General features: G+C 46.5%; 1 protein-coding gene across 7 annotated transcripts in view; it reads left to right on the top strand.

Annotated features, from left to right (window-relative positions):
* Positions 1–24953, top strand: part of trc (Serine/threonine-protein kinase tricornered) — a 44411-nt gene that overhangs the window by 6974 nt on the left and 12484 nt on the right. Inside the window, exons 1-2 of one of the 7 annotated variants that reach the window (XM_076531488.1) lie at positions 15350–15458; positions 16836–17171. The exons of 2 other annotated variants lie outside the window; for them this stretch is intronic. In XM_076531488.1, coding sequence (XP_076387603.1) covers positions 17084–17171 — 88 coding nt within the window. In that variant the 5' untranslated portion in view covers positions 15350–15458; positions 16836–17083. Of the gene's footprint in view, positions 1–3556; positions 5614–15349; positions 15459–16835; positions 17172–21909; positions 22335–23185; positions 23220–23250; positions 23524–24953 lie in introns of those variants that run through there. 4 more of the 7 variants (XM_003703375.3, XM_076531491.1, XM_076531490.1 and 1 more) reach the window with 4 other exon arrangements.

Below are 24953 nucleotides of genomic sequence, written 5' to 3' on the forward strand. Positions count from 1 at the left end.
CGTTCGCTGGTAAGGTAGATACCTTCTAAAGGCGACGAAACGAAGCTCGTTTGGAACGACGCGAACGTCGAGTTTCAAGAAAATTGCCGAAAGCTTCCGTATCTTTTGATTACGGTGCTATCGTTATCGGTGTGGAAATCCTGCTCGTTTGTGTTCACGCGATTTCTTCTACAGATTATTTTTTTATGAATAATGACATCTTCTAATTTGATCCACCTGTTAACGTCGAAAAAGGACACAAAGCAGAAATAAGGTCGTGTTCGAAATGATTTTCGAGCAAAGCGAAATCGAGAGGAGGAACGTAACTTTCCGAGCGATCAGCATTTAATCGCGACCTCGTCAGAACCGATTAAAATAAAACCGAAACAGTTTCGATCTCGCGGAGAAAGTATAAAAGGCAGTTTTCCGCGTCGTGGATTGTACGATATATTTCTGGTTAGTAAAGTAACGGTTCCGCAATATTTTCACCTGGTATGCGACACATAGTGGAGCACTGCAGTATTTCAGTTAGGTCGGACTGCGCTTTGAACCGCTGCCAACAACGTCTTCCTCTTCGTCATTCTACTCTTTCCTCCTCGTCTCTCGACCCTTTCGTAACCTGATCTTCGCGTTCGTTTCACCTCTGGCTATTCTAGGTCAAGTGTGCGTTTTAACGATCAGCGTTCGCGATGATTTTTTCGGTCCAAGATCCAAAGCGATCGAACGGGCGCGATCTTCGGCGTGTCCTAATTTCGTCTCGAGCATCGCGATAAGGAAAGGATCAGTTTCTAGGCGAGCAGAGTCTTTGAAAATCTGCCTTTCTGTATAAAAACGATGTTACATCGAAGATAGGTTCCGGTCTAACAACTACGCGGAATATCTACTCGCAGAGTCTACCGTCTAACAAGTAAAAGCGCTACCGGCGAAAGAAAATGTTGGACGATTAATTAAAGGCGTATATGTCGTTAAAGTATATCGAACGTCATAGCAGTCCTTAGTGAAAATTTCGGTCGTTTCAATCGATCGCGATCATCGGCACGCGTGTCTTAGCCGTCACTCGTCCGTGGAGCGTTAAAGCGTTACTTTCTTTTCCGCGAGAAGAACAAACAACAATAGGGTGCATCGCTCTATCCGTAGATCTTATCCGTCTCGTTTCTTTCCACGTTTTCGCGTCGGCTCGACTAGCGCGCGATCGAACTCCGTCGATTAAATCCGAGTTAGGAAGATTGGGTTGGCGATCGGTAAAACAAGTAGCGAGCTAAGACAACTCGCGAGTGCCACGCGTTCGAATCTTTCTTCTCCTTTTAGATTAAAAGATACTTGCCGCGTTCACAAGCGCTTTAACGAAATTTTCAAAGCAATCTGCATCGGGGAGGCTACTGTTCCTAATGCATTGCATAAGTTGCAACCGTTACGGAATCGTCGGTGGCGCCTCTATTTTTACACGGAAAATACCGTGATGGCGTCCAACCGTTTCACGATTAATTACTGAAATCGGTGCGCTGGTCGCACGGCTCCTGACCGACGCGACGACGCCGATCAACGTCCGCTCTAGACATCTTGATTTCGCCGTCTCTTCGAACGCGAACGCGCGTTCAATAATGAACGCTCATCGACATTCCCGTCAGACCTGCACGGTGAACCAATGAAATTTCATTTCTATTTCATGATATTCGCGTATTTTCGTTTCGACGGAGATTTTACTGCCGATTCATTTCCGCTATCGCTCGAATTCGCTCGAATTAATCATAGCCGTCGATGACTGAAAACTTTGCCAACAGAGCGATACAGTCACATCGCGGTAAATATCGTCGCGGTCGAACGTTGTAATCTCGAAAAACAAAAGATAAGGCGTCGATCTTGATCGTTTTTGTTAACGGTGCGAGACGCCTCTCGGATCTCCGTTTCGTTCCGATGCAATTAATCTCTGAATGCTGGCACTGTCTCGCCAAGTAACTTTTTCGAGTCGCGTTCGTAAACATTTACATCGAAAGATCGATACGAGAATACGTGTGCGGTTAACGCGAAACGTAAACGGTGTCGCGCGTATAACGAATTCTTGTTACTAATCGCGTAAGTGACCATTGATGCGCGCGTATCGAGTGTCTGACGCGTCGTGTACGTCGTTTCTGGCCGAACTGTTATTTCAACGTTTTCTTTCTCATTTTTAGGACAGGCATGTCTATAATTTCGAACCGTTGCCGTTCGGAGTCATCAAGATTAGCTCTTTCCTCTTTTTTAATTACAAAAAGGAACATTAGGTACGTAGCTTTTTTTTCAAGAGGTTTTGCAACTCGAAAGAGTATCAACGGGCAAACAGGAAGGCGCGGGAAGAGCCGTGAAGTCTCACTGAACTCGATCGGACACGCTTTCTGTTTTTACGTCGTCTTTAGAACGAGCGGTTACGCTCCCCGCTCGAATAATAAATACAACGACTTTCCATTTTCAACTTAAACGATGTTTCGTCGATCGCAAAAAGAAATCGCGGGTGGATCCTTACGAAATCGCGTTTTGGCCAACGACCAGACGCGTTTCCATTTTAGCGTATTCGCAATTAACCATTCGTTCGATCGCGTTCGATTTTCAAATCGCGCAACTTCGACTTGGCGCGAAAGAAATTCCGAAGGGCACGGAGCGGTTAACAATGACGCAACGAACACTCGAGTCGTTTTCATTTTTAAAATATTCGACTGCATTAGTCACTGTTTCGTCTGTTCATTTGACCCAATGTTCGAGGAAATGACGGGATACCTTTCGAAATACTGCGCGTGTCATGAACATATGAACGTTCAGAAAAGCAATAAACATAATATTTTCAAAATATTTTGATAATAGCTGAGCGTGGTCGGTAATTAGTAGAGATTTTTCAGAGTCACGTTAGAAAAGCTATGGAAATAATAGGAGTCAAATAGCACCGGTCGGTTTTCGGAAATCTAGCTCTACGAATAGGTAGGTGAGCATGCAGGTCCTGGAACGAGTCGTGAAGGAAGATTCGAAGGTTGGCGCGCTCGATCCTGGTACGCGGGTAAACGAGAAGCCCACGTGCCCCGGTGGGCACAAGCTGCGGGTCGGGAGGAAACTCGAAGGGTTAGGTTAGGAGAGCTCGCTTCCGTCAGTCACGATGCGTCACTCGATGCGAATGCGCATCCTTCGTTTCCCCCTGGATTTTTTATTTCGTATTTCGTTCGTTCGAAAATCGCCCACGCGATCTCCTGGGCTGTAAGCGAGCGTGCGCGCGCGCGAAAACGCGTTTCGTGCATTCGTCGGTGTAAGTCGCAAGCGCAACGCGTTGCCGTTGGCCGCAAGCGAGAGAGAGGCGAGTAGCAGCCGATACGCTTGTGTCCGTGTTCGTTGCGACGTTTCCGAGCGGCGTATTCGCTAGGCGAAAAGAGCTAGAAGAGGAACGCTCGTGTTGACCGCGAGAGCGGACAAAGGAAGGAAAGAGAGGAGATAAAGAAACGGTTAGGAAGCAGCGAATGCCGAATGCGAGAGGGAGTTGACCGAAGAAAAAGCGTCGGCGTGGTGGGGCGGTTAGCGACAGTCTAGCAGCGCGGCATGCACCGGTAGTGGTAACGCGGGTGTCGGTGTTCGAAGGTGTACACGCGTGCACGGACACGCCAACGCGAGCGCGAGCGCGACCACGTACCGAAGAGAGAAGGCGAACAGGAGGGAGACGAAGGAAGACGATCGGTAGACAACGGTAGAGGAGTGGTAGAGAAGCACGGAGAGCAAGTTGGCAGAGACAGTGCCGAGAGAAGCGGTCGGTGGCAGTTCGAGTCTGTCGTCAGGTCGAGAGACGCGCGGCCAGTATCGTTCGCGAGATTCGTCACGTTTTTTTAACGCTTCCTTTTTCCCTTGTTTTTTTCGCCTCGTCGTATTTCCCGCGGGTCGGAAGAAACCGCGCGATCGAGACGTTCTCGTTCGCGATTCAAGATGGGTTAAACGGTGTTCCTCGAACGTTGCACGATTCGTCGCAAGATCGGTAATCCGCGTACACGCCTCGCGTGTAAACTTCGCGGTGTTTCCAAGTGCAAACGAGTGTGCTCGTCTCGAGAAATCGACTCCTCGAACGGATCGAACGATATCTCGCTGATTCGCGTATCGCTCCTTCTCTCGGATAGATCGTGTCGATAAAGGGGAACAACGCGTTCGATCGTCGCGCGATAACAGTGCGAAGGAAGAAATACTCGTTTCCGCGAGTGGTTCGATTCGAACCGAACGAACGGTGTGCGTCGATGAGCGCGTCGAAGAGCGTGTCGAAGACGAAGACGACTACTAGGATAGTCGCGTTTGGCGACCAGACGCGGATAATGCGGCAACTACGTGACCGACCGAGCTACCTTGAACGATTCGACGGATCAACCTCGACCTACGAACGCGTCGTCGACGGACGAGCGTAGCTTCCTAGGATTCGTCCAGTCGACGACGACCGAAAGATCGTTTCGTTCGACGTCGATCGTAGACGAGCAGATTCCTGCACCGATCCGAGAGAAACCGTTAATCGAGACTGGATCGGATCGAGCAAAGTAGGACAAAGCGCGATATTTCTACTTACGGAAGAACCTAATGTCGCGCGCACTTGCGCCAACCGTACGAGGATCTTGGAAGAGTATCGTCGAATCGTGATTTACAGGTCGTTCGCTTGTTCGATTTCCGAGTATCGGATGACCATTCCACGGTAGCGTAGCGTCGCGTACGAAAGCTAGTACGAAAACGAAGTACCTTGTAACTTACCAAATAAATCGAATATAACTCGACTCGTTTAAGAACAGTTTTACACCCTCCGTTGGACAGGCTCCTCCGATCGAAGCGAAGAAGACTGTTTTCGAAACGATCGAACCAAAGGCGAAGGAGCGAATCATCGACGTTAGCTTCGTATCGATCGATCGAGCGAACGAGCGAGCGGGCGCGAGCGTATCCGGAATACGGAAAGAGCCGATCGAGGTATGCGCAACAAGTTAAGGGGGAAACACGTGACCGTAACTACCAAAGCAAACATCCGAGCGAGCGTAGATAAGGGGTTGGAGGCGACGACCGCAAACCTACGGATGCACGCAAAAAGTATCCTCGAGCGTAATCTTTTCCGCGTACCGCGTCCAAACTGAAACTCGCTGGCCGAGTTATTCGAAGGAAGATTCGCGAGATCGCGCTTAATCCACCACGGTGCTCGATCGCCAATTTCTTTTCCGCTCGATATCTAGAGAACGAGGATGTATCGTACCGATCAACTTCCCTGGACAATCGCAACGCCTTGAATGATTTTCCCGTTTTGTGGCTTCGTTTTCGACTCGTCCGACGAGAGGGCGAAACAAATGCCCGTCGCTTCGGAAGATTGGGTCCCGCACCCGGCTAAAATAACCAGTTCTATCACCACCGTCAAGGGTACCACCATCCAAAGCACGACCACTGCTTGGATGTCGCCGTACAGCAGAGCACCGCCCTCTGAATGCTCCGCTCCCAACAATATTCACAACAACAACAACAACAATAACAACAACAATAGTCATAACAATAACAATAATAATAATAATGGTGTCGTCATACTCGAGGGATGTAGACCACCTGCCGCGACCACGGCCAGAAGATTCCTTAGATGGTTCAGCAGACTGGGCCAACCCCCGATGGGAAAGTCAGGTAAATCGGAAAATCTTCGACCGGTATACTCGATCGAATTATCGTTTCCCGTGGGCTGCTCGAATTTGCGCTAGAAAAGTTTCGGTGGAACGAAATCGATACTCCTGCGAAGTATGTAACATGCGCGAACGTAATCTCCTCTTATTATACTCGGCTACGCGGTACTGTTAGTCATCACAGGTGTTCCTGCATATGGCAGTGACCATTAATAAAAAGACCGTGCTTACCGAGCGAACATATGCTCGTTGCGGCCATACGTAATTGAATAGAAAAGTTTTACGCGTACCATTAAACCGTGCTTTCTCGTTACTGGCGCGTAATTCCGTTCTCGTTTATATGTTCGTAGAAATTTGGACTCGACCGCGCTCGAAAGAACCCGTAAAAGCTTTACGTAAAAAGTCACGGCGAAGCGGGTTACAAGTTTTAAACGGAACGTTCACCGCGAAGCGAGTTTTTTAAACTATTCTCGTTGCACGAGGCGAATAATTAACAACGCCGAGTAAAATAACTCTCCGCAACCGTGCTTTTATGCCATACGTGCAATCTCCGCAACGATCAGTGTCAAGTTCCTGGTATTTAACGATGCGTCGAGTATTTGGTGCAACGTACTCGGGCTACCATGACGAATGCAGAATCGTATTAACGGGGCTTCCATTGTACGATCTTTCAACGTGCTATACCTCTACAGAGCGCGTTTTCCTCATCGAGCACGAGCTCGTTGACTTTCAAAATCGCGTTCCACGCGTGTTTGCAAGCTGTCGCGTCGCGTTCGTCCCGAAAGAGCTCAACGTCTTCCTCGTTGATCTTCATAATTTAAAGCTCGTTCGATTACGAGCTCGACAGCGAACGAAAAGAAAGCTTTTGCGGAATAGGCGTGACGGTAACGAACGATAAAGAGGCAAGCGATTGCGTGACGCAACACGTATTCGAGTGTAGTAAATACGATAGAAACGAATCGTAATTGCAAAAATTCATCTACATCGTGTGCTTCGATTCCTATCATAAATATTCAAAAGATCGCTAATTATAAATATGTTCGCGATACATATTTATATTTTCGGAAACTTTTTTCCTCGAAAGAACGTTGGCTCGCTGGTTGCGTAATGTTTGGTTCGTTTTAGATTTTCAAGGTACGCTCGTTCGACGGTAAAAGACACGAATTAAGATTAACTGGAAATACCAGGCTACGATTTGGAATTGCGTCGTGGACGCGAGGAGGTGGGTCGCACGCGTGTCGAAATACAAATTGGTCGGTTAGCGTTTCGTTAGTGGCACAGGGAGCAGAGAGCGGTGACTCGTGCGTGGTTTCGCCTTCGTTATCTGTCCAAGTAACTCCATTAAACGAGTCGGCGCGAGTCAGCGAACGTTATTACAAAATTTACCGTTCAACAGTACTTGGAACTCCGTGACTGAAAGAATAGAAAAGTTACGTGTCGTTTCCTAATCTAGGCCTTCGTTTTCGAGATAGCGATTCAAAATTATTTGTCCTTTTACGGTTTTGTTCCGTTTAAAAGCCTCCTACTCTATTTACGCATTAGGTATTAATCTTTCTGCTCCTTTTCGACCGTCTTCCTTATTTTTTATCGTTTCACAGCGAGTCGAATTAAATTCTTCCGTAAGAAATATCGCTCTACGACTTTGCTGTTACAGCCAGCAGATCTTTCGCCGGGTACGATGATCGATCGTTAACGGTGCATCGTTATCGTTAACCAACGTAGAATTTCGAGTCGAGCGATGGTATACGTTCTCTCCCGATATCCTCCAAGAGTTAACGATCGATAGAACCTTAGAAGGTTTTACGTTCCATGGAAAAATGCGTGTCTACGAATCGAACGAGCGCAAGATTGTCTAAAAATAACGAGTGCTCCGCGAACAAAAGGAGATTATTCTTGAGATTGAAACAGCCGGCAACCGTAGCACGACACGATAACTAGGCCGGAAAGAGGACGAACCGTAAACTTGATAAATAAACATTAGACTTGGTGTGCAAACCAGGTCGCGATCGCTGCTGGCAACGGCATGCCGCAGAATTTGTAATAACCGCGTTACTCCGTTCTCTCCTCTGTCTTTCTTCTTCTTACAATTAACCTTCCTATCAATTAGTTAACGGTTAGTCTGGCTTTTTTTGCCTTTCGACGCTTCTCTCGGTTCTCTTCCCCCTAACCAAAACACAGATCCTTTTCTATTTGCAGACCGAAAACCGCGATAGCCTCGTTATCGTAAAAGCGAAACTTAAAAGGGTTGTTCTTTCGAAGCGTTGAAACATTCGAGCGCGGTCGTCGAGCATTTCATCTTTCCTCAGTTGTAGCGTAAAATATTCCTCGTTTAAAAATATTATTCGAATCGAGAGCATCGAGTTACCGGGAACGTCGCCGTCGCGCACCACGTTAATGTCGCACCATTATTCGAGTTTCTAATTAGTCTAATGAGTGAAAAAAAACAAGTTACGTAACGTTGCCATTTATAACCGTCAATGTCTCGATTGTTCTATCCTGCTTGCGCGCAACTTACCGATCTTAACTTTTATCACCGCGTATCACGATCGAATCGCTCGATTCGTTACAATATAATCGATCACGTACCGTTCGCTATCTCGGGTCTCCGTCGAAACGGAGATTGATCGTCGGTGTTCGTTTTAATTGTCTCATCCGTTATAGTTCGTGTCGTGTACGCGTTGCATTTAAAATTTGTCTCTCGGAATTGTCGCGAATGTATTCCGAGGTGAAAATCCTCGAACTCTTAAACGACGAAAGGAAACGTAACGAGGTTCGATTCGACGAGACAAAGCGAGATGGAATTAGATCTAATTAAGCAGTTAGATTGCGAGCTATTTCGTCCCGACTCGCGATCCGTCGGAATAGAAATCAACCTATTCGACGAGGAGCGCTTTTTAACCGTGTTGTGCAATTGTTGGCTCGGACTCGCGTAGGCGAAGTTGCGCGTACTGCCTAGCAGCGTTACGCGTAAAACTGAAAAATGGGATTCGAGTCACGATCTGATTCTTTTTCCTCCTAGGATCACTCGTTGGACAGGTATTTCCGGAGGCTTGTCAATCGCGAGAATAGATTTTTGTCAGGTTCATATCGTGCATCGAGGTCGATCGATTTATTATCACGAACGCGGTTGCAGCGATAGTTTCGTCTTTTATTAGATCGTACGCGTATATACGTAACGTAGTTACTATTCTTAGATAAAGTAGTCGCATAGATAAACTACTTCGAACGTCGAAAATTAAAATTAGACGATAACCGACGATAACTATGCTTTAAGACACGACAGGGCCGTAAGATACGACGGTAAAGGTATCTACTCGAACGACCTTTGATCGCGTACGAAATTTCTTCTTTCCGCGTAAACGGGCCCGTTTCGATTCGACCGGCGATAAAAAAGTGTAGGAAAAGTTCCCTTCGACGAAGAATGGAGAGCGTATTCTGTTGCTCGAGAGAACGTTGTCACGCTACACGCTATCAAATGCGAGGTCGTTGGCTCGTAATCTTCCAAGGAGGTTACGCGCAGGTGCCCGAGCGAGAATACGCGTCGTGCGTGTCACCTGCTTTAAATTGTCTTTCTAAGCGGGCGCAAATACGCTCCCGGCGTCTTCTCTCCGTCAACGGTGTAAACGAGCGCGTTTCTCGGGAACACAAATGTTTCCGTTTCGTGGAGAAACTACGAGAAACGTCTGCTCCCGGGATCATCCTTGCTCGATCGACCATTTTTCCTTGTATTATGTTTTTCACGTACGATGATTCGCGCTTTCTTAAACATCTGCATTCTCAGAAGCGCACGGTCGAGGTCTTCGTGCATTCTTTGTACGTGTAAATCGCTCGTGTTATGTATGGCTAACCATTGGGCCCGTATTTCCTTTCTTTTCCGAAGGTGATCTCAAACTTTGTAATTATCCTGCTCGAATTTAAATACAGAAGCTGCGGTAGCCGCGTTGCGTGCACGCTACACCCAAGTAAAAATGGACGTACGTGCTACCGAAGATACGATCATTTAATTTTTCAATGCTACGTTATTAGCACGACGTTAATGTTATACAAGATCATTTTTTTCTTTATAAAATAAGGTGTATATCTTGTTCACCGGTGGCCAACCAACGCGCTTAAAATGTTACGTGTTCCGCGAGAGATTCGTGCTAATAAATATTAGTTCCGTCGTAAATCGCTGTCGCGATAGCGAGTAGTCGGTATCGCGGACATCAACCGCTATGTCGTAGCGTTGAATCTTTAAAGAAGAACGAGGAGGAAAACACGTTCTGTAAACACGAGAGTTTATCAAACGCCGACACGGTCTCGTTGCTACCAAAGATAGGGATTTTCTTTGCCTTAGAACACGACGAAACCAGCCGGACATCTTTCGAATGCGTTAGGAAATCGAAAGTACGATTGTTTTACAAGACACGCGTAACACGTAACGCCGTTTCGAAATACGGAGCAACGCCGTTCGACCATAGAATCGAAATTCCACGAGAAGACCAACGAGCGTTAATAATTTCTGTCTCGCGTTGACCGCAAAGGTTATCGTCTCCAAGAAATTGATATTTTGATAGTTTTACGATAGAGGTATCTATTTTCGTTCATTTGTATCTTGAAACGAACGGTCAACTATTTTCTTCGCTCGCCTAGCATCTTCGGTAGAATTTTATTAATCGGGAAATTGCCTACCTTCGGCGCCTTCGCTCTCTCGGATATCTAATAACGCTCTCGAGCATAACTGTATTAATAATCTCCTGTCGGATATAAAAAGGAACGTAAAGTTGCGCGGGTCGTAGATTTCACGAAACGACGGGATCGTCAGAGCGCCAAGTTTACCGCTCGCGCCGTTTCAACGACAATGGCACGATCAGTTTTCCGATGAGAATCGATGCAGCAAAGAGGCAAAACGTAATCTAGCAAGTGGGGTCAAGGATTTGCTCGCGAATGAGATTAGTGCTTACACAGACCGTGGCAACTCGATTCGTTGTCTACGTCGACGAATATACGTATATTGTAAATGCCGGTTGGCGAACAAAGCGACCATTGTCGTGCGACGCGAAATTATATTGTGTACCTTCTCGTCCTGATTTTCGGCGAATAAAATTCCAAGGTTTTACCTCCCGCGACAAAAGTGATCAACGTCGCACGGATACGCTACTTCGTAACTTCCTGTACGCGTTATTTTTCTGTTTCCCGAGACCGAGGTTCTCTCGTTTTCAACGATTACGCGTATCTAAAGAGAAAATTTACGCGTTCGCAATCGTAGATAAAGCAACGAAAATTAAGAAATCGTCTCGTAAATCGAACGAAAGAAAGTTTGAATTCGTAACGCCGCGTCGAGTTTCTTCTAAATCAAATTTCGCCAACGGATTTCTCCTTTTTGTTTCGAGGCGTTGCTTGTTTTCGTCGGCGTAAGTTTAATTTCTCGATCAACGAAGTCTCGCCGATGAAAAAACAGCCGTTTATATTCGATAAAGAGAACATTGCAACCATCGCGGTCGACGCGTGCCTATTTTCACGTTGCGTAACGATGCCGGTGCAAACCACCGTAGCTTCCTGGAATTACGTAATGCAGGTACAACGTTCCAACGAAAAATAGAGAAACATCGTACATGAATTTTTTATATGCTCGAATTTATCCCGAAAGAAATCTTTAACTAATCCGCGGATCATAACCGTAACTCCTTTCAATTTTTATTCAATTATTCGATGGAGGTATCTCGGTACCCGATCCGTTCACGGAAAATAAAAGAGAAACGAGTCTTTCGATCGATCGTTTCGTTTTACATAGTTCGGGCCTCGAAAGGATCGGAAAAACGCAATAAAAGAAACGTTTGCTCTGTAAGACCCGACGAAGAACGCGTGGTCGTTTTAGAAACCGCGATTGGTATCTTTTTTGTTCCTCGGTGACGGAACGATCGGAATTACACGGTGGTCGAAAAAAATAGAAAGAATACAAAATGTCGCGCTTCGAGTTCGACGTTCTGTCTCACGCGTGACATAAAGTTCCGAGTGCAACGTAACGTGTATCCACGTTCGCGTAAGATCAACTTCTTGGCAGCGCTCAATTTTCTTGATCAAAACCCGCGCAAGCCAGATAGCGAGTTGAATGAAACCGTCAGTAATTGGACTAACGAGATTTACGTTAATCTCTCGAGGGTGGAGTAACGTCTCTGGCATATTGTGTTCTAGGCGAGTGTTCTGCCAATTATTCCATTCTATGGACGTTCGTCTGAAAGTCAGGTTAAAAAGACGGGAAGAATGATACGCGACAAGATTTTTCTGAAATAATCGAACGTTTAGAAAACAATTTCATTGCTTCCATGATAAATAACGCGTATCGTTTTAATTTAGAGACACGTACATATCCGGGCGATATAGACAACGTCCGAAGTGGAATGTAATTAAATTTGCAACAAACAAATTTCGATATCGAACGCACCATAAAACGTTGGAATTACAACGAACGGCTGAATATTTGGCATTAATTGGTTGTTGTAAATGGGTAACGTCAACGTATATCGTGAGAATTATTTGCCCTATCGTTATCCGCTCGCTTCGGATCAACGAGCGTAGTCGAGACACGAGGGCCGTTCGCAAAGAGGACGTCGATAATGGTGTGCGAGAATCGTCGCTGTTTAACATAAAACTGATAACCGTTTAACGGCTATGAGCCCCTTAAACGAATCTGCGTTGCGCTTTGTATTTTTTGCGACGAAAGAAAAAGAGAGAGAAACAGAAGTTTGGGAATCGCCGAGGGAATTCGTTCCGCTTTTAACTTTCTATTCCGTACTTCTGTTTGCTCCGAACTAACGGCGCGGAAACTTCAAGGCTAATCGAGTAGTACACATTTCGTAAGTAATCTTAAATTCTTTCGATTAAACGCATTCGATTGCATTATGCGCTTATAGTTTTCCCTTTCGCTTTTCTCGCGATCTCGCTTTTCTAATTTCGGACGAGTGCGCCGGTCAAATTAAACGCGTATCGAGTACGAACGAACAAACATTCCATCGCGCTCTCGAGAAACGTAACGGTCAGTTTTTACCTACTGAATTCGCATAGCTAACCGCTCGAATCTCTAATGTTTCCTTTGGTAAAAAGAGTGCATCTAGTTCATAAGCTTGTTTGCTCGATTAGAAAACATGTGACGCGGCAATAAGTCGTGGCATAGCTTGTGTCATCGTTGCGATATATGTAGAACGTACAGACGAAGCAACTGGGTCTCGTTTCGATAAAAAATATTTTACGACCGGACGCTTTTGCGTCAGCGATGAAAAGTTACGAAAAAAACTTGATGTTTATCGTTTTATTTTGTTTTTCTCGTTGGATCGCCGTTCGATCGAATCAAAGCACAATTTATGAATCGATAGTTTATAAGATCGTGTCCTTGACACGCGCGAACGTTGACTAAAATTAAGTCAGAGAATTCGGAACCAGGGCCAAAAATCGATGCTACGACTCTGGCCGAAGTTTCGTCAAGCTTGTTCGTCCGTGTACCTATGAACGCTTTTACGCGAAACATCCTGCTTTTACCTTCTTTGCGATAACTTCCCGATACTTTCGTTCGATTCGTTTCGCTTCGTTTGTTGTTCGTGATTACTCGGTCGGCAAATTCCGGACAGTGTCCGTTATCTAATATTATAAAATCGATGTCTGAGACAATTCTTTAAACGCGTATAGTCTTTCTAAAGGAAAAGAACCGAGTAGAACAATTTACGATTTCTCCGTGATGGTCAGAAGTGTCCTTCGAGGCAAATTTCAAACCGAAATGATCCGAGTATATTAAACGATCAAATAAGAGGCGATCGATCCTAATTCTCGCGTTACGTAAATTGGCCCGATATCGCCTGTTAACGAGAAAAATTATCGTTTCGAACAATGAAGATATAGCGTGCTTTTTTGCCGCTTCATTAACTATAGCGAATTAAGAATCGCATAGTCAAAATGGTTCTTCTGTTTTCCGAAGAAAGCTCGTCGAAAACGTTCCTCGCCAAATCGCTGCCACTCACCACGCATAGTTCCGTTCTATTTCTGTTCTTTTGTCCTCTCGCGTCGCTTTTCATCGTGCATCGGAACGATCGAATTGTATGCAAAGTTTTGCTAATTTTCCTTCATTGTTCGAAACTCATTACCTGTCGATGTCTACGGTAACGTTACCACGAGTACCAAGAATGGCAGTGGAATACCGAAAGAACGAATTGCGCGACGGATACGTTCGATATTAATTCGACTTTTCGATTTTACAGTCGACACTCGGACAACGCGAGTAATTCTCCTTCTAGTCGCAAAAAAAAAAAACGCTGTAGAGCGTGCGTTTATTACATGTGCCATCTGTTTCTAATTGCGCTATTTATTCGTTACGGAGAAACGAAGAAAAAGATTTACGCGCAATTGAGTCCGCGTTACTCAAGGATCAACCGTATTTTTTCTTCGAGCATTTCCGAGAAAAACAAAATTTATTTTCTGTGACGTCGGGTCAAAAAAAAGCTCTTGAGACAGTTCCAATGAGTTATAAACGTAGTCGATCTGTACCACCTTTCTTTCGTACCTAGGGCTCTGCTTTTTTGTACGACTCGTTCGTCGCGACGCTTATTTTTTTGAGTTCGCGAACGACATGTTTTCAGTTTGGTCGAGTTAACGCGATACAAAGTCGTTTGTTGTTTCAAAGCGTACACGCGTAGTTGTCTCTGCGTCATCTAATTGTACGTCGCCACCATCCTTGAATCCGTTTTCCAATGACCACCTCCGCTCGCTCTTTGTCTCTCTCTCTTCGACCAACGTATTAGAGTCATTTGAAACGGTGCGCCGTGAAAAATGCTATCATTTACGACGAACGTTAAAAAATTTGTACGCGTTATTCGCTCGATCTCGAAGCGAATTCGAATATCTATCGATCGATTGCTCCGACGCGTTTCGTTTCCTCCGATGCGCTTTCTTTCGTCGGGGAGTAACGATAAAAGGGCCAATTTATTCCAGTGTCGAACGACTCGGAATACGAGGTATCTTTCAAAGGACGTTACGTAGCTCGAAGGAAACGATTCGGTTATCTACTGGTTCTCTATCGGTTGGAATTTATTAATTTATACGCGCATCGTTGGTCTCGAACGTATTAAGTCCAAGGCAGAGACGCGATCGTATGCGACTCATGCTCGATTCGAAGTACAGTTAATCGAGAACCGCGTGCAGCTTTAGACCGATGTCGTCACCGAGAGCACCACCGCTATTTACCAGCACGATCATCGCCATCCTTTTCCATTCTCTTCGAAATAATTTTCGAAAAGATGCACGTTTCGTCGTTATTCTTATCTCTAGCGTTTTGCGCGCGTTACGAGTTTTCGTTATCCGGCACGATTCCTTTACGCAACGATCGATCTCGATCGAAAGCGTGACGTTAAGATCGTTCGATAAGGTATCGATCGAAGAAACACCGTTTTCGAGTATGATTCAGCGTAAACGAAAATCGGAGGTGAAATTCGTGCGCACAGTCGACCGAAGCGTTTGAGAATCGCGTGATCGCGAACGTGGTTACCGAACAATTAATCGGTTATCGACACGCGAAACGTGTTTCCGTCGATAATCTTAATTTTGAAGCGATTCGAACGCGATCCTAATAGCCGTCTAATTGGAGTGGCAAAGCACGTTCACCGATTGAGCGACCGCGAGGGTACACGCGAGATACGTGGTCGAGCATACGCGTTCGGCGTGGGCACGCATCGAGGCCCCCATATTTTCATACCGCGTGTCATCCAGTCGGACTCGCTACTAGCGTTCGATCGTGTTCGTTCGAGCAACGAACGGTTAGTCGATCGTTCAGTCACTCGGTTAGACGGTCACCGAGTTACGTTCGTGGCTTACGTCGTTCAAACGGTTCGAGTATTTTATCGACGTGTCCCGTGTCGGATCAAAGCGTAGTTTCTCGACGATTCTTCTTTCTTTTCCTCCGTCCTCGTGTCGCTCGAGCGCGTTTCGTCAGCTCCTCTTTACCATTTTCGTCGTTTCGACGTCGTTCAAATTCAGCGTATTCTCTAAACACCGGTTCTTCCAGTTTCGTTCGAGTCTTTCTCCGATGGTATCCGTGCAGTGAAAACGCCTTGACGCTTAAAATACCGTGACATTTAAACGCCTTCCGCCGAGCAGTGCTCCCAAAATTTATACGAGCGAATCGAACGAATAAACGGGACCAGCGAGCATCGTTCGTTCCGTCGTTGTGCTTATGGTTTTCGGAACCAACCTGTCGTGCTACGATTTTCTCTTTTTAGACCAGCCTGTGGAAGCAAACGAATTGACGCGTAACAAAGTTCACTCGTTCTTAACGTTTACTAAAGTACGGACCGAAACGTTACGTTATCGTTATCTAACGGCCATATTATAATCGTCGATATTTCTTTGAAACACGAAGTTTTCGTTGGTCGTACGCTTATCGGAATATCTCGAATGACGGAACCTTGATTATTGCGGGACGGAAATAGCGATTTTGTAAGCATTTCGAACGTATATCTGATAAAGCAGATTTGTCGCGTGTCCGCCAACGGTATATAACTCGATCTTTCGATGGCTCCTGTTCGGGACCGAACAACGTCAGAAAATCGAACAAAACGTTAGCGAACCGATACCCTCGACGAACAAACTGGTCGGACTGTGGATAGTAAAATACGCGCGGTCCATTAGCATTTCGGTGATGTAACTCGCGACGATCGCGCTGTACCGCACCGCGCCACACGGGTGCTGAGGTCGCCTCTACGTAGCAGGATTTAATAAAGAGTCAAGGATAATAATTGCTTATTTATACTCGCCGTGTCTGACTAAATCTGTCGAGATTCATGGTGTCAACGTTGCTCTCGCTGTTGCTCGCTTCGTTCAGTTATTCGAGCGACTAACGATGTAACGATGGATCGTTGTCAATTAAGATCGCGGAATTTGCCTTAATGTGTTCGGATCCGGTGACCAAGAAATCTAATCGCGTTAGGATTAAGATCTAGCGATCAAGGCAGACTTTAGACGCGAACGTAAAAAGCGGCTTTCATGTGGCAGGTTGACGCGTAACGGACCTTGCTTTTAATTCGAGGACACGAGGAAAAACTCGTAGGTGTGACTTCGCGTCATCGTTTTTAGCGATCGTTGCGTCTTTGTTCCGCAAAACCTTGCTAACGAGGATTGCAACTTCTTTTCGAAGGATTACCTGCTCGTTGCATCGGATTTGGAGATATCTATCGTGCAACTAGCCGCCTTTTCGTAATTTTACAGGAAGTTCGAATGTCGTATGAGCGCGCGTGTGTTCGTCGATAGCCGTTACGTAAATTCCGAATCGCACAGAGATCTCGGTGGACGTCTACGCGAGTGTCGCGAATAAAAACGAGGAAGTATTCCGTCGAAGAAGGAACTTTGGCGAACGAACGATCGATACCGTAACGATAGCTCGCTCGAATCGTGCGGAACAAGGTCGACCGGACGTAATCATCGAAAAGGAAGAGACAAGTTGGCCACAGTTATCGATGTACGATTCGGAACTGTTCAAGACTCTGTGGACGAAGATAGGGCAGATGTGCAGCTACGTTACCTGTGCCAAGTCTTATCTTTCAGGTCAGTTCCACGATTCGGAACATCTCGGCATAGTAAATTCGAAAAAGTTGCTTCACGATTCGTAGTCGTTGCACGGGTACAATGCGCGCATTGTATCGTTCGGAGGTGGAAAAAACGCAGACGGTTCTAATCTTTTCTTGACACAGCCATACAGATACGGCACACGCGTTTTCGTCGTTTATCGAAACGGTCACGTCCGCTAATAAACTCGTGCGACTCGAGGCGGTGTCCTCTCTTGCTCCCGTGCCAATTCGCACGCGTTCTTTCCGCTTCTGAACACCGTGCGTAACTTATACATCGAAAGTTGTAAATAAATGCCGTTTTACACTTTTTGCGCTTTTAAGCGAATGAATTTCGTAACGCTCGGAGCAAATAGAAATCTGTTTGAACAAGATCCGCGCAGACGATCGTGGATGAATCGACGTTTCCCAATCGAATCGTGATAATCTGTCGATAACGAAACACGCGGTTCTTCCATCGCGTCGAGAAGCAATATTCTTTGCTAGGGAAACTCGTACGCTTTATTCGATCGCTCAATTACGGGAAGCTAATTAATCGCTCGTGTTGGCATCTCGCGAGTCGGTGACGTTCGAAATCTCCAATACACGTGTGCGGTTGATCTTCTTTTATTTCGATAGAAACGTGGCTAAAGGAAATCGTGAACGAATTTTGCATTTAGAATCCGAATAAATTTATACTCGACTTAGTATTAAATTTGCCGCGAAATATGTAGAAACGAAACGTTGATTACTAGGCGGATGTACTTTCACTTTCCGGCACTGAACCCATCCGTTGCGTACTAATCTATTCAGACGAATGCACGACGTTGTCGCGTTTTTCACGCTCTGTAATAATGTCGTACTCTCAATTTTTCCGTTCATATTTCCTGACAAACGACATTTCACGATCCTACGTTCGATATCTCGTTTATCTGGCTTCGTGTTATTTCATTTCCTCAAAGAGACATGCGACGCGTTCTTTTTAAAGAAATTGAATCCATCGGAAAATCGAATATAACTGTATGGTGCAATAACAGATAGCTCGCAGACCGTTAGTGGCGATTATTTTCTCGTTTGCGACAAGCGGGAGAAGCGTGGATTAACGGGCAAGATTTATAATTCGTACAAAGCTGTTGCTCGGTTGGATGCAGCTTTCCCTACGAAACGTTTTCTTCCCGTTTGGCAACGCGCCCTAGCAAAATGGAGTAGGAGGGTTGCTGGATTCTCCAACGACCCTGGAGAGAAGAAATTCAGGACGAGGTCAGGTCGCGTGCGACATTCCCGCGATTACACGAAAACAGTACCTACTTCGGCTATAAATTTTCCTCGATTATTGGCTCGTCCATATTAACGAAAGCGATTAAATAACGCGAGTGTATGTCTGACGCGTGACACGGAAGGGAAGGCAACAAAATAGGACGAGAAAAGACGCATTGTGGCTTTCGTGATCCGGGTAGCTGCTAGTTGAAACTTCCGGGTGTAAAGTACCTGCACGATGCTGATAAAACATCGGGACGTATTATTTCCCAAGAACACGCCGGAAGTCTCGAGCATCGAAGGGGAACCGGAGTACCGAATTCGATGAAACTATTTTCGGTTCGATCGAATTTCCGTCCTGCGCTTCCGACGATAATTTCCTATTCTTGTGTACTGATCGATAGCATAGTTCGAAGGTACGTGTCGAAGTTACATTTTAAAAACAGCGTCGATCATGGAACGACGCGATAATTGGTTCGAAGCGTGTTCGTGTTCATGGTCGGCATGCAAGTTGATCGTCGTCTACGTTTTGATCGCGATGTTCTTCCTCTCCGTTCCATACCTGTGCGTTGCCACGGTAACAGCCTAGATTCGAGAGGTTGGTAGATGCGGACCTACGGAGGAGACAAAGGGGCAGACGGAGCACGCGCTCTTCTTCGCCTACGTTACCTACACCCACTCTTGCGTCTACACCTACACGCCTAAATGCGTCTACGGATACGCGATACGTGTAATACGTATCCGAAAGAACGGACAAAGATGTTCATTGTTTCGGATTTTTGATAACGTATCGTATGATCGATGCACGATGCGCGATCGAAAGAGCCACGATTCAAAATCGATCATATTTTTAAACTTCCTCGAAAACAACTCTCTCGAAAGCGCGAATCACCGAGATAGCTATCTTATAAATTTGATCTTGAATTATAGGTACGTTCGTTGAAACATTTCTATCGCGTACGTGGATCCGTTTCACCGTTAAATGGATACACGATACGTTTCGCGGAAATTTGCTACGGAACCGGTCCGTAGAAAATAGGGCAAGGTGGCGGTGTCTCCCTTTCCATCCCCTGTCTCGTTTGACCACCCCGCGCTCTCCTTTTTTGCTCTCGCCGCAGATCAGATGTTCGAAAAATCAATAAAACTTCCTTGGTTCTTGGCAAGCTCGACTTGTCCCTTATTCGCGCTCAGTTTCTGGCGTATCGGACGGCTTTGCTCGCGTGGTTGGCGCGTCACGAAGGATTACGGTGAATCGCGAAAGAAGATGACGAAACGAGGACGACCACCGGCAGCGAACGCTGCGCTTGCTGACCTCGAAGGTCAACTTTTTCTCTTCCAACGTCCGTTAAGCGTTACGGTAATCTCGCGACGCAACGCGAGTTCTTATCCAAAATTTTCGTCGTGGGAATTTCGACCGCTAGTTCATTTTCTTTGACGCCTCTATCCTGTTTCAAGCGATTACGTCGATTTACGTCCACGAGAAAGTCGCGTTCTCGGATATCCCGAGTCGCGTATCCGGTGGCGGCGACGCGACGTAACGAACAATGTAACTCGAAGGCGGTTGTTCAACGATAACGCTTTATTCGCGCGAACAATGGGAAAAACGTTCGAGCGTGCGTCGATTCCTTAAGCGTGCAAAAGTCGCGGTTCGCAAATTTCTATAGCCTGCGATTCGTTCTAACGGTAAAGCTATCCTTCGCGTTAGCTGAACCGCTGGGACAACGGAGCGAACGATACAGAGTTTGATAGACGGCGATCGGCGATGCTTCTACGATACCTATGGTTACGTAACATTGCATAAATCGTTCGCTATCGAGCCATTCTATCGTGTTCCGAGCAGAACTTACTTTTTCCGCAATCCGATCGGTGAACGCGATTACCTCGGATGGAGACGCAACCGGCGGCTCGCGTTATCTACCGTCCGCTCTTCTCGTTTCTTCCAAAAATCTGTTTGTTACGGATGAAAAGTGCGCTTCTGCCAGAAAGTTCGCGCAAACAGCGAACGAACTCTACATTTTCTCCTCTGCTAATTCGTAGAAACGCGTAACGAATAACAGATCGTTTATCGAGTTTTAATAATTAGCGCGCAATCGTTGCACAACCGTCGGTAGAGCGAACACGAACGAACGGGAAAGGGAAAAGGAACGATGGATGGTGGATAGCGAACGGATAGGCAAGCAGAACCGAGCGAGCGAGCAGCTGACGCGGCGAAATCAATATTCCCACGTGAAGAGGTAGAACGAACGGTATATAGATAGAGGGCAACGTGAGCGGCGTGTCGCTGTGTTTCTAGTTTCTGCTCGCATACTTGGACTCCGTTCTAGTCGCTCGCGAAACCATGCCTCTACCGGTTACTACCGATTCTCATCTATATTTATTTTCGATCTGTACGCTCGTGTTCGACGCGTTAATTTTTCGTAACTCTAAATACTCTTCGTGGATCCGTGAATCGTACTTATCCGATTATAAGCGGTAATTTAAGTCGGGCACGAATATAACGCGCCGAAGCGTTAGACGGAGCAGAGACTCGAGGACCGTTCGAACAGCAGGATGCATCGACGAAATAACTATTTTTACCTTGAACGTAATCAGCCCGATCGCGGCAAAGCTGCATCGATTCTTGACGTAAAATTGGATTAACCGGATATCGCGGTGCCGCTGGAAAACGCGATCAGTCTGTTCGCGCGTTGCTTCGGTGACGTTAAACTCGAGCCAATGTTTTGCGATCCCGCGCAACTTTTTCGCGCCTGCCGATGATTCACGATTCGGTGAAGCGGTGAATTTAGTAACGCAATTCTCCTTCTGGGCCGAACGATGTTCCTCTATCGCGTAGTGGAAATTTGTCGGCGAAATCGTTCGTGAACGTGGTACGTATGCACCGAAAAGTATTTTCGCAGGTAAAAGTTGAAATTTTTATGCGATCTCGATAAGCTCAACTAAGCGCGAAGATCTTGCAATTTTACTTTTCCATGCAGCTATCGTTTACTTACGATTTTGTAACAGAAGCACTTGGAATTTATGACCGTTTTTAACAGCGCGAAACTCGTCAGTCTGGATTTCTATCGTAACAAGTGTCCCTGTCGAGATGCTGGGTTTTTCGGTAAGTTACCGAACGGTGGATTAGAAGACGATATCGATCCAAGGACAGTTTTTGGCACGTTATCCCTGGAAAGACTCTGATCCAGCTCGTAACCCTGCAGGGTGCCACGTGATCGAGAACGTGGAAGTTCCAGAGGCCGCTCGGTTCTGTGAGGGTGGTTGCCGGGGGTCGGGAGAAAAGGGGAAGGCAGAGGCGCGCAGGCGGACGACCGCGATCAGGTGACGAGTCGCCACCGTCCTCCTCGACTTGGTCGTCATCCTCGTCGCCACGCCGCGCCTTCCCTCTCCCGACCTGTACCGTTTCTCCGCGAACTTCTCCTCGCACACGTACGCGCGCACACCTACACTAGCCCCGAGAGACAGAGAAAGAAGAACGGAGAGGAAGAGGAGACCGGGAGTCGCCGGTTGGCACCAGTGCGGCGCGTTTCGTTGCGGTGGTTCCGCGCGTTTCGACCACGCTCTCTCTTCTCTCTTCTTTTCTCTCCTTCTTCTCTTCTTCTTTTCACTTTTCCTCTGTCCTCTTCTGTTTCGTGTTCGCGTGTTCGCGAGGGAAGTCGCGTAACGAAATATTCGCGAGTGGTCAGCGGTGTCGCGGTTCATCGAACAACCAAGGAAAAGCACAGTTTTTCGGTGGAAAGATTTCGCGCTCGTTTCGTCGTGTGCGTGTTTCACGGTCCTCTCGAGAGACTCTCTAAAATTGGACGCGTCGACCACGCGATATTCGCAGCTGACCGAGACCGAAGACGAGCCAAACGATGCGCAGTCGCGTAAAACTGTCGCCTCGACAACGACTACGATAACGAACAAGGTATATACGCGTTCCTTCCAAATTTTCCCTTTCGATTTCCCCGAAGCTTCTCGTTGCTCGAATTTTCCTCGCGTTTCGCTCCGCTGCGGCCAGCGTACGAAAACGTAACGCTCTTGCCAGCCACACGGAACACTCGGAATCCCCTGAAGAGATTCGTCTATAAATTTGTCGAAAAACTACGGAACCCAACGAAGCTATATTTTTTCATCGGTTTTGAAAGAGCCGCGGGATCCGCTCGCAAGGTCAAACGTCGGTTAGTGCTTTTCGCGCACATCTCGATCCAGTGAGGATCGTTTGCGCAGCGAATCATCGCCGTTGAATCGGCGCAACACCGATATCTCGTGGTTCCTGAAGTTTCTCGACGCGTATATTTAAAATCGTTTGGATACCGAGTACGTGATCTTATCTTTCGGTTTTATATCGAAAAGATCGGTGCAAGAGGACGAGCCATTTTCCCGTAGCGGAGTTATTAACGCGAAACGACGCGTTTGGCAAGAGTCGAAGAACCGTAATGCAACCGTTAGTAGGTGAAAGAGCACGAGAGCGAAGCACGACGAACGCCCAAGCGAGCGAGCGAGCGAACGGGAGCGGGTGACTCACGAACGGACTCGAGTATCCGCGTGACACAGATACACGAGCCGCGACTATTGTTATTGTTCCATTCTTTTAGCCGTTCCGACGGCTCGTAGCTCACGATACCATAGCTAGATCCGATCCCTGCTCCTCTCCGAACAATCGAAAAATTGAAATTTCGCAAGTTACGGAGTCGCGAGCGTGAAACGAGCGATCCAGCCAATCGACGATCCGAAATCGGAGTGTTTGTGCCTCGACCGAAACGGCTTCGTGAACGCGAGTTCGCCTCTTATATGGCTCCTTTCTTTCGTCGTACGTAAGCGCTTCGTGTTATTCGAGATACGCGCTGTTTTCCTAACATAACGTCGAAGCGATGCCTTCTTACCGATCGCTTTAAAAGAACAGCACGATTTCGTAAATAGTTCGCCTCGAGGTCAGTGTCGAAAATTTCAAACAAAGGAACGAGTGTCGATGGATCTCGAGAAGGTTGAATCACGGTCTACCGGGTCGAATATATTAACGCGCGTAAAAAGTGACGTATCGACGTAACTACCGGCAAAAATTATTCGATTCGCGGCGTTCGAATTGGAAAGCAAATTGCCAACCGCTCGGAAAGGTAAGAACGCTTTGGCGCGTTGTAACTTGCCACTCGACCGAAAAGGTTAAACGAGTAGAATTTACGGTTATTTTAAACTTTGCTGTGCCGATATTATTTCAAGTATTCTACTAACACTAATAATGTTCGCGATCGATTGTCAAAGCGTCGAAACGGTAATCGTGGTCGCTCGAAAATCGCAGCTACGGTTTTGGGAGAGAAAAATCTTCTCCCCGAGGCATTGCTTTTGTCTGTGGCTCGAGACGCGATCGTTTCGATCTAGACCGCACGCGGAATTCGGGAATCACGGACCACTGTTTTCGCGCGAAATTTTTCACACGCGTCGACCAGAAATCGGTCAGCTCTAAAACATCGTTACACGCGTGTCGAGAAAGGATGATTTCGGATCCGATACAAGGCTCGAACTAAGTCTTCCATCCATTACGGATACCGTTTCGCGTTACAAAAACCTACGGTAGTCTAAATACGCGTTTCGAACTTGCCCCACTTTCCAAAACGATTCTCTTCGTCTTTTTTCCTCTGTTCGAACGTTCCCGTTCGCTCTACCTATTTTCGAAATACCGGCCGAATTCCTATCGAGGTCGTGATCGAAACATTTCGGTGTGTTTGCTAGAATTATCCGAACCAGCTGTCGAACATCGAACAAGTATTCGAAATCTTTGGAAAAATGGTTGCCTGTTTTCGAATCGTGTCTCATTCTCGTAACCCATAGCTCGTTATTTTGTATTTTAGTAATTACGGTCGCTAAAAAGTCTGTTTACTTCTCGAAATTCGGTCGTGTCACATCCTTTGTCGGTCGAAATTCATCGTTCATCGTCTAATACTCGTCGACGTATGTTTACATCCGAAACGAAAAGAACCGTTCAACCGCGTCGTTTCGCGTTAAAACCACGCTGTGAACCTCGTGATTCTGATAGGGCAAGCGTATCTTTTCGTTCGAAGAGAGTACTTTTTTGCTTTTAGTTATCGTTACACGAGCATTTCGAAATGGAACGTAGCTCACGATCGATGACGAGTCGGACGAAACGGGATCGAAAGGACGATCGAAAAAGGCCTCTTCTCAGAAAAGCGTATTATGGTCGTTCGTTCGGGTTTGTAGGTGAATGTACCGTTTGTTTTATTCCGCTACATCGCACGACGGATGATTCTCGTTTGGCGCTACTCGAGAAAATCGATACGCGGCCCATTAAAATTTATTCGTGGTTGTTTCGCGGTCACGCATTATCTAATTGTTAATTAGGAGAAAGCGCGCGTTCGTGACGTCGTTCTGGATTTGTTTTACGCTTCCAGCCGGTAAATGTAACGTTAACGAACAGCACGAGGATCATTTCGGCGAATCGAACGTCGTCGATATCGTTTATGTTTTCGTTGGAAACGTACGCTTTTCTCGCGTCAATTTTTCTCTTTATTTTGAAACGTTTTTCCTCGAC

Source organism: Megachile rotundata, chromosome 5 (genome assembly GCF_050947335.1).
Source record: "Megachile rotundata isolate GNS110a chromosome 5, iyMegRotu1, whole genome shotgun sequence".
Classification (NCBI taxonomy): Eukaryota; Metazoa; Arthropoda; class Insecta; order Hymenoptera; family Megachilidae; genus Megachile; species Megachile rotundata.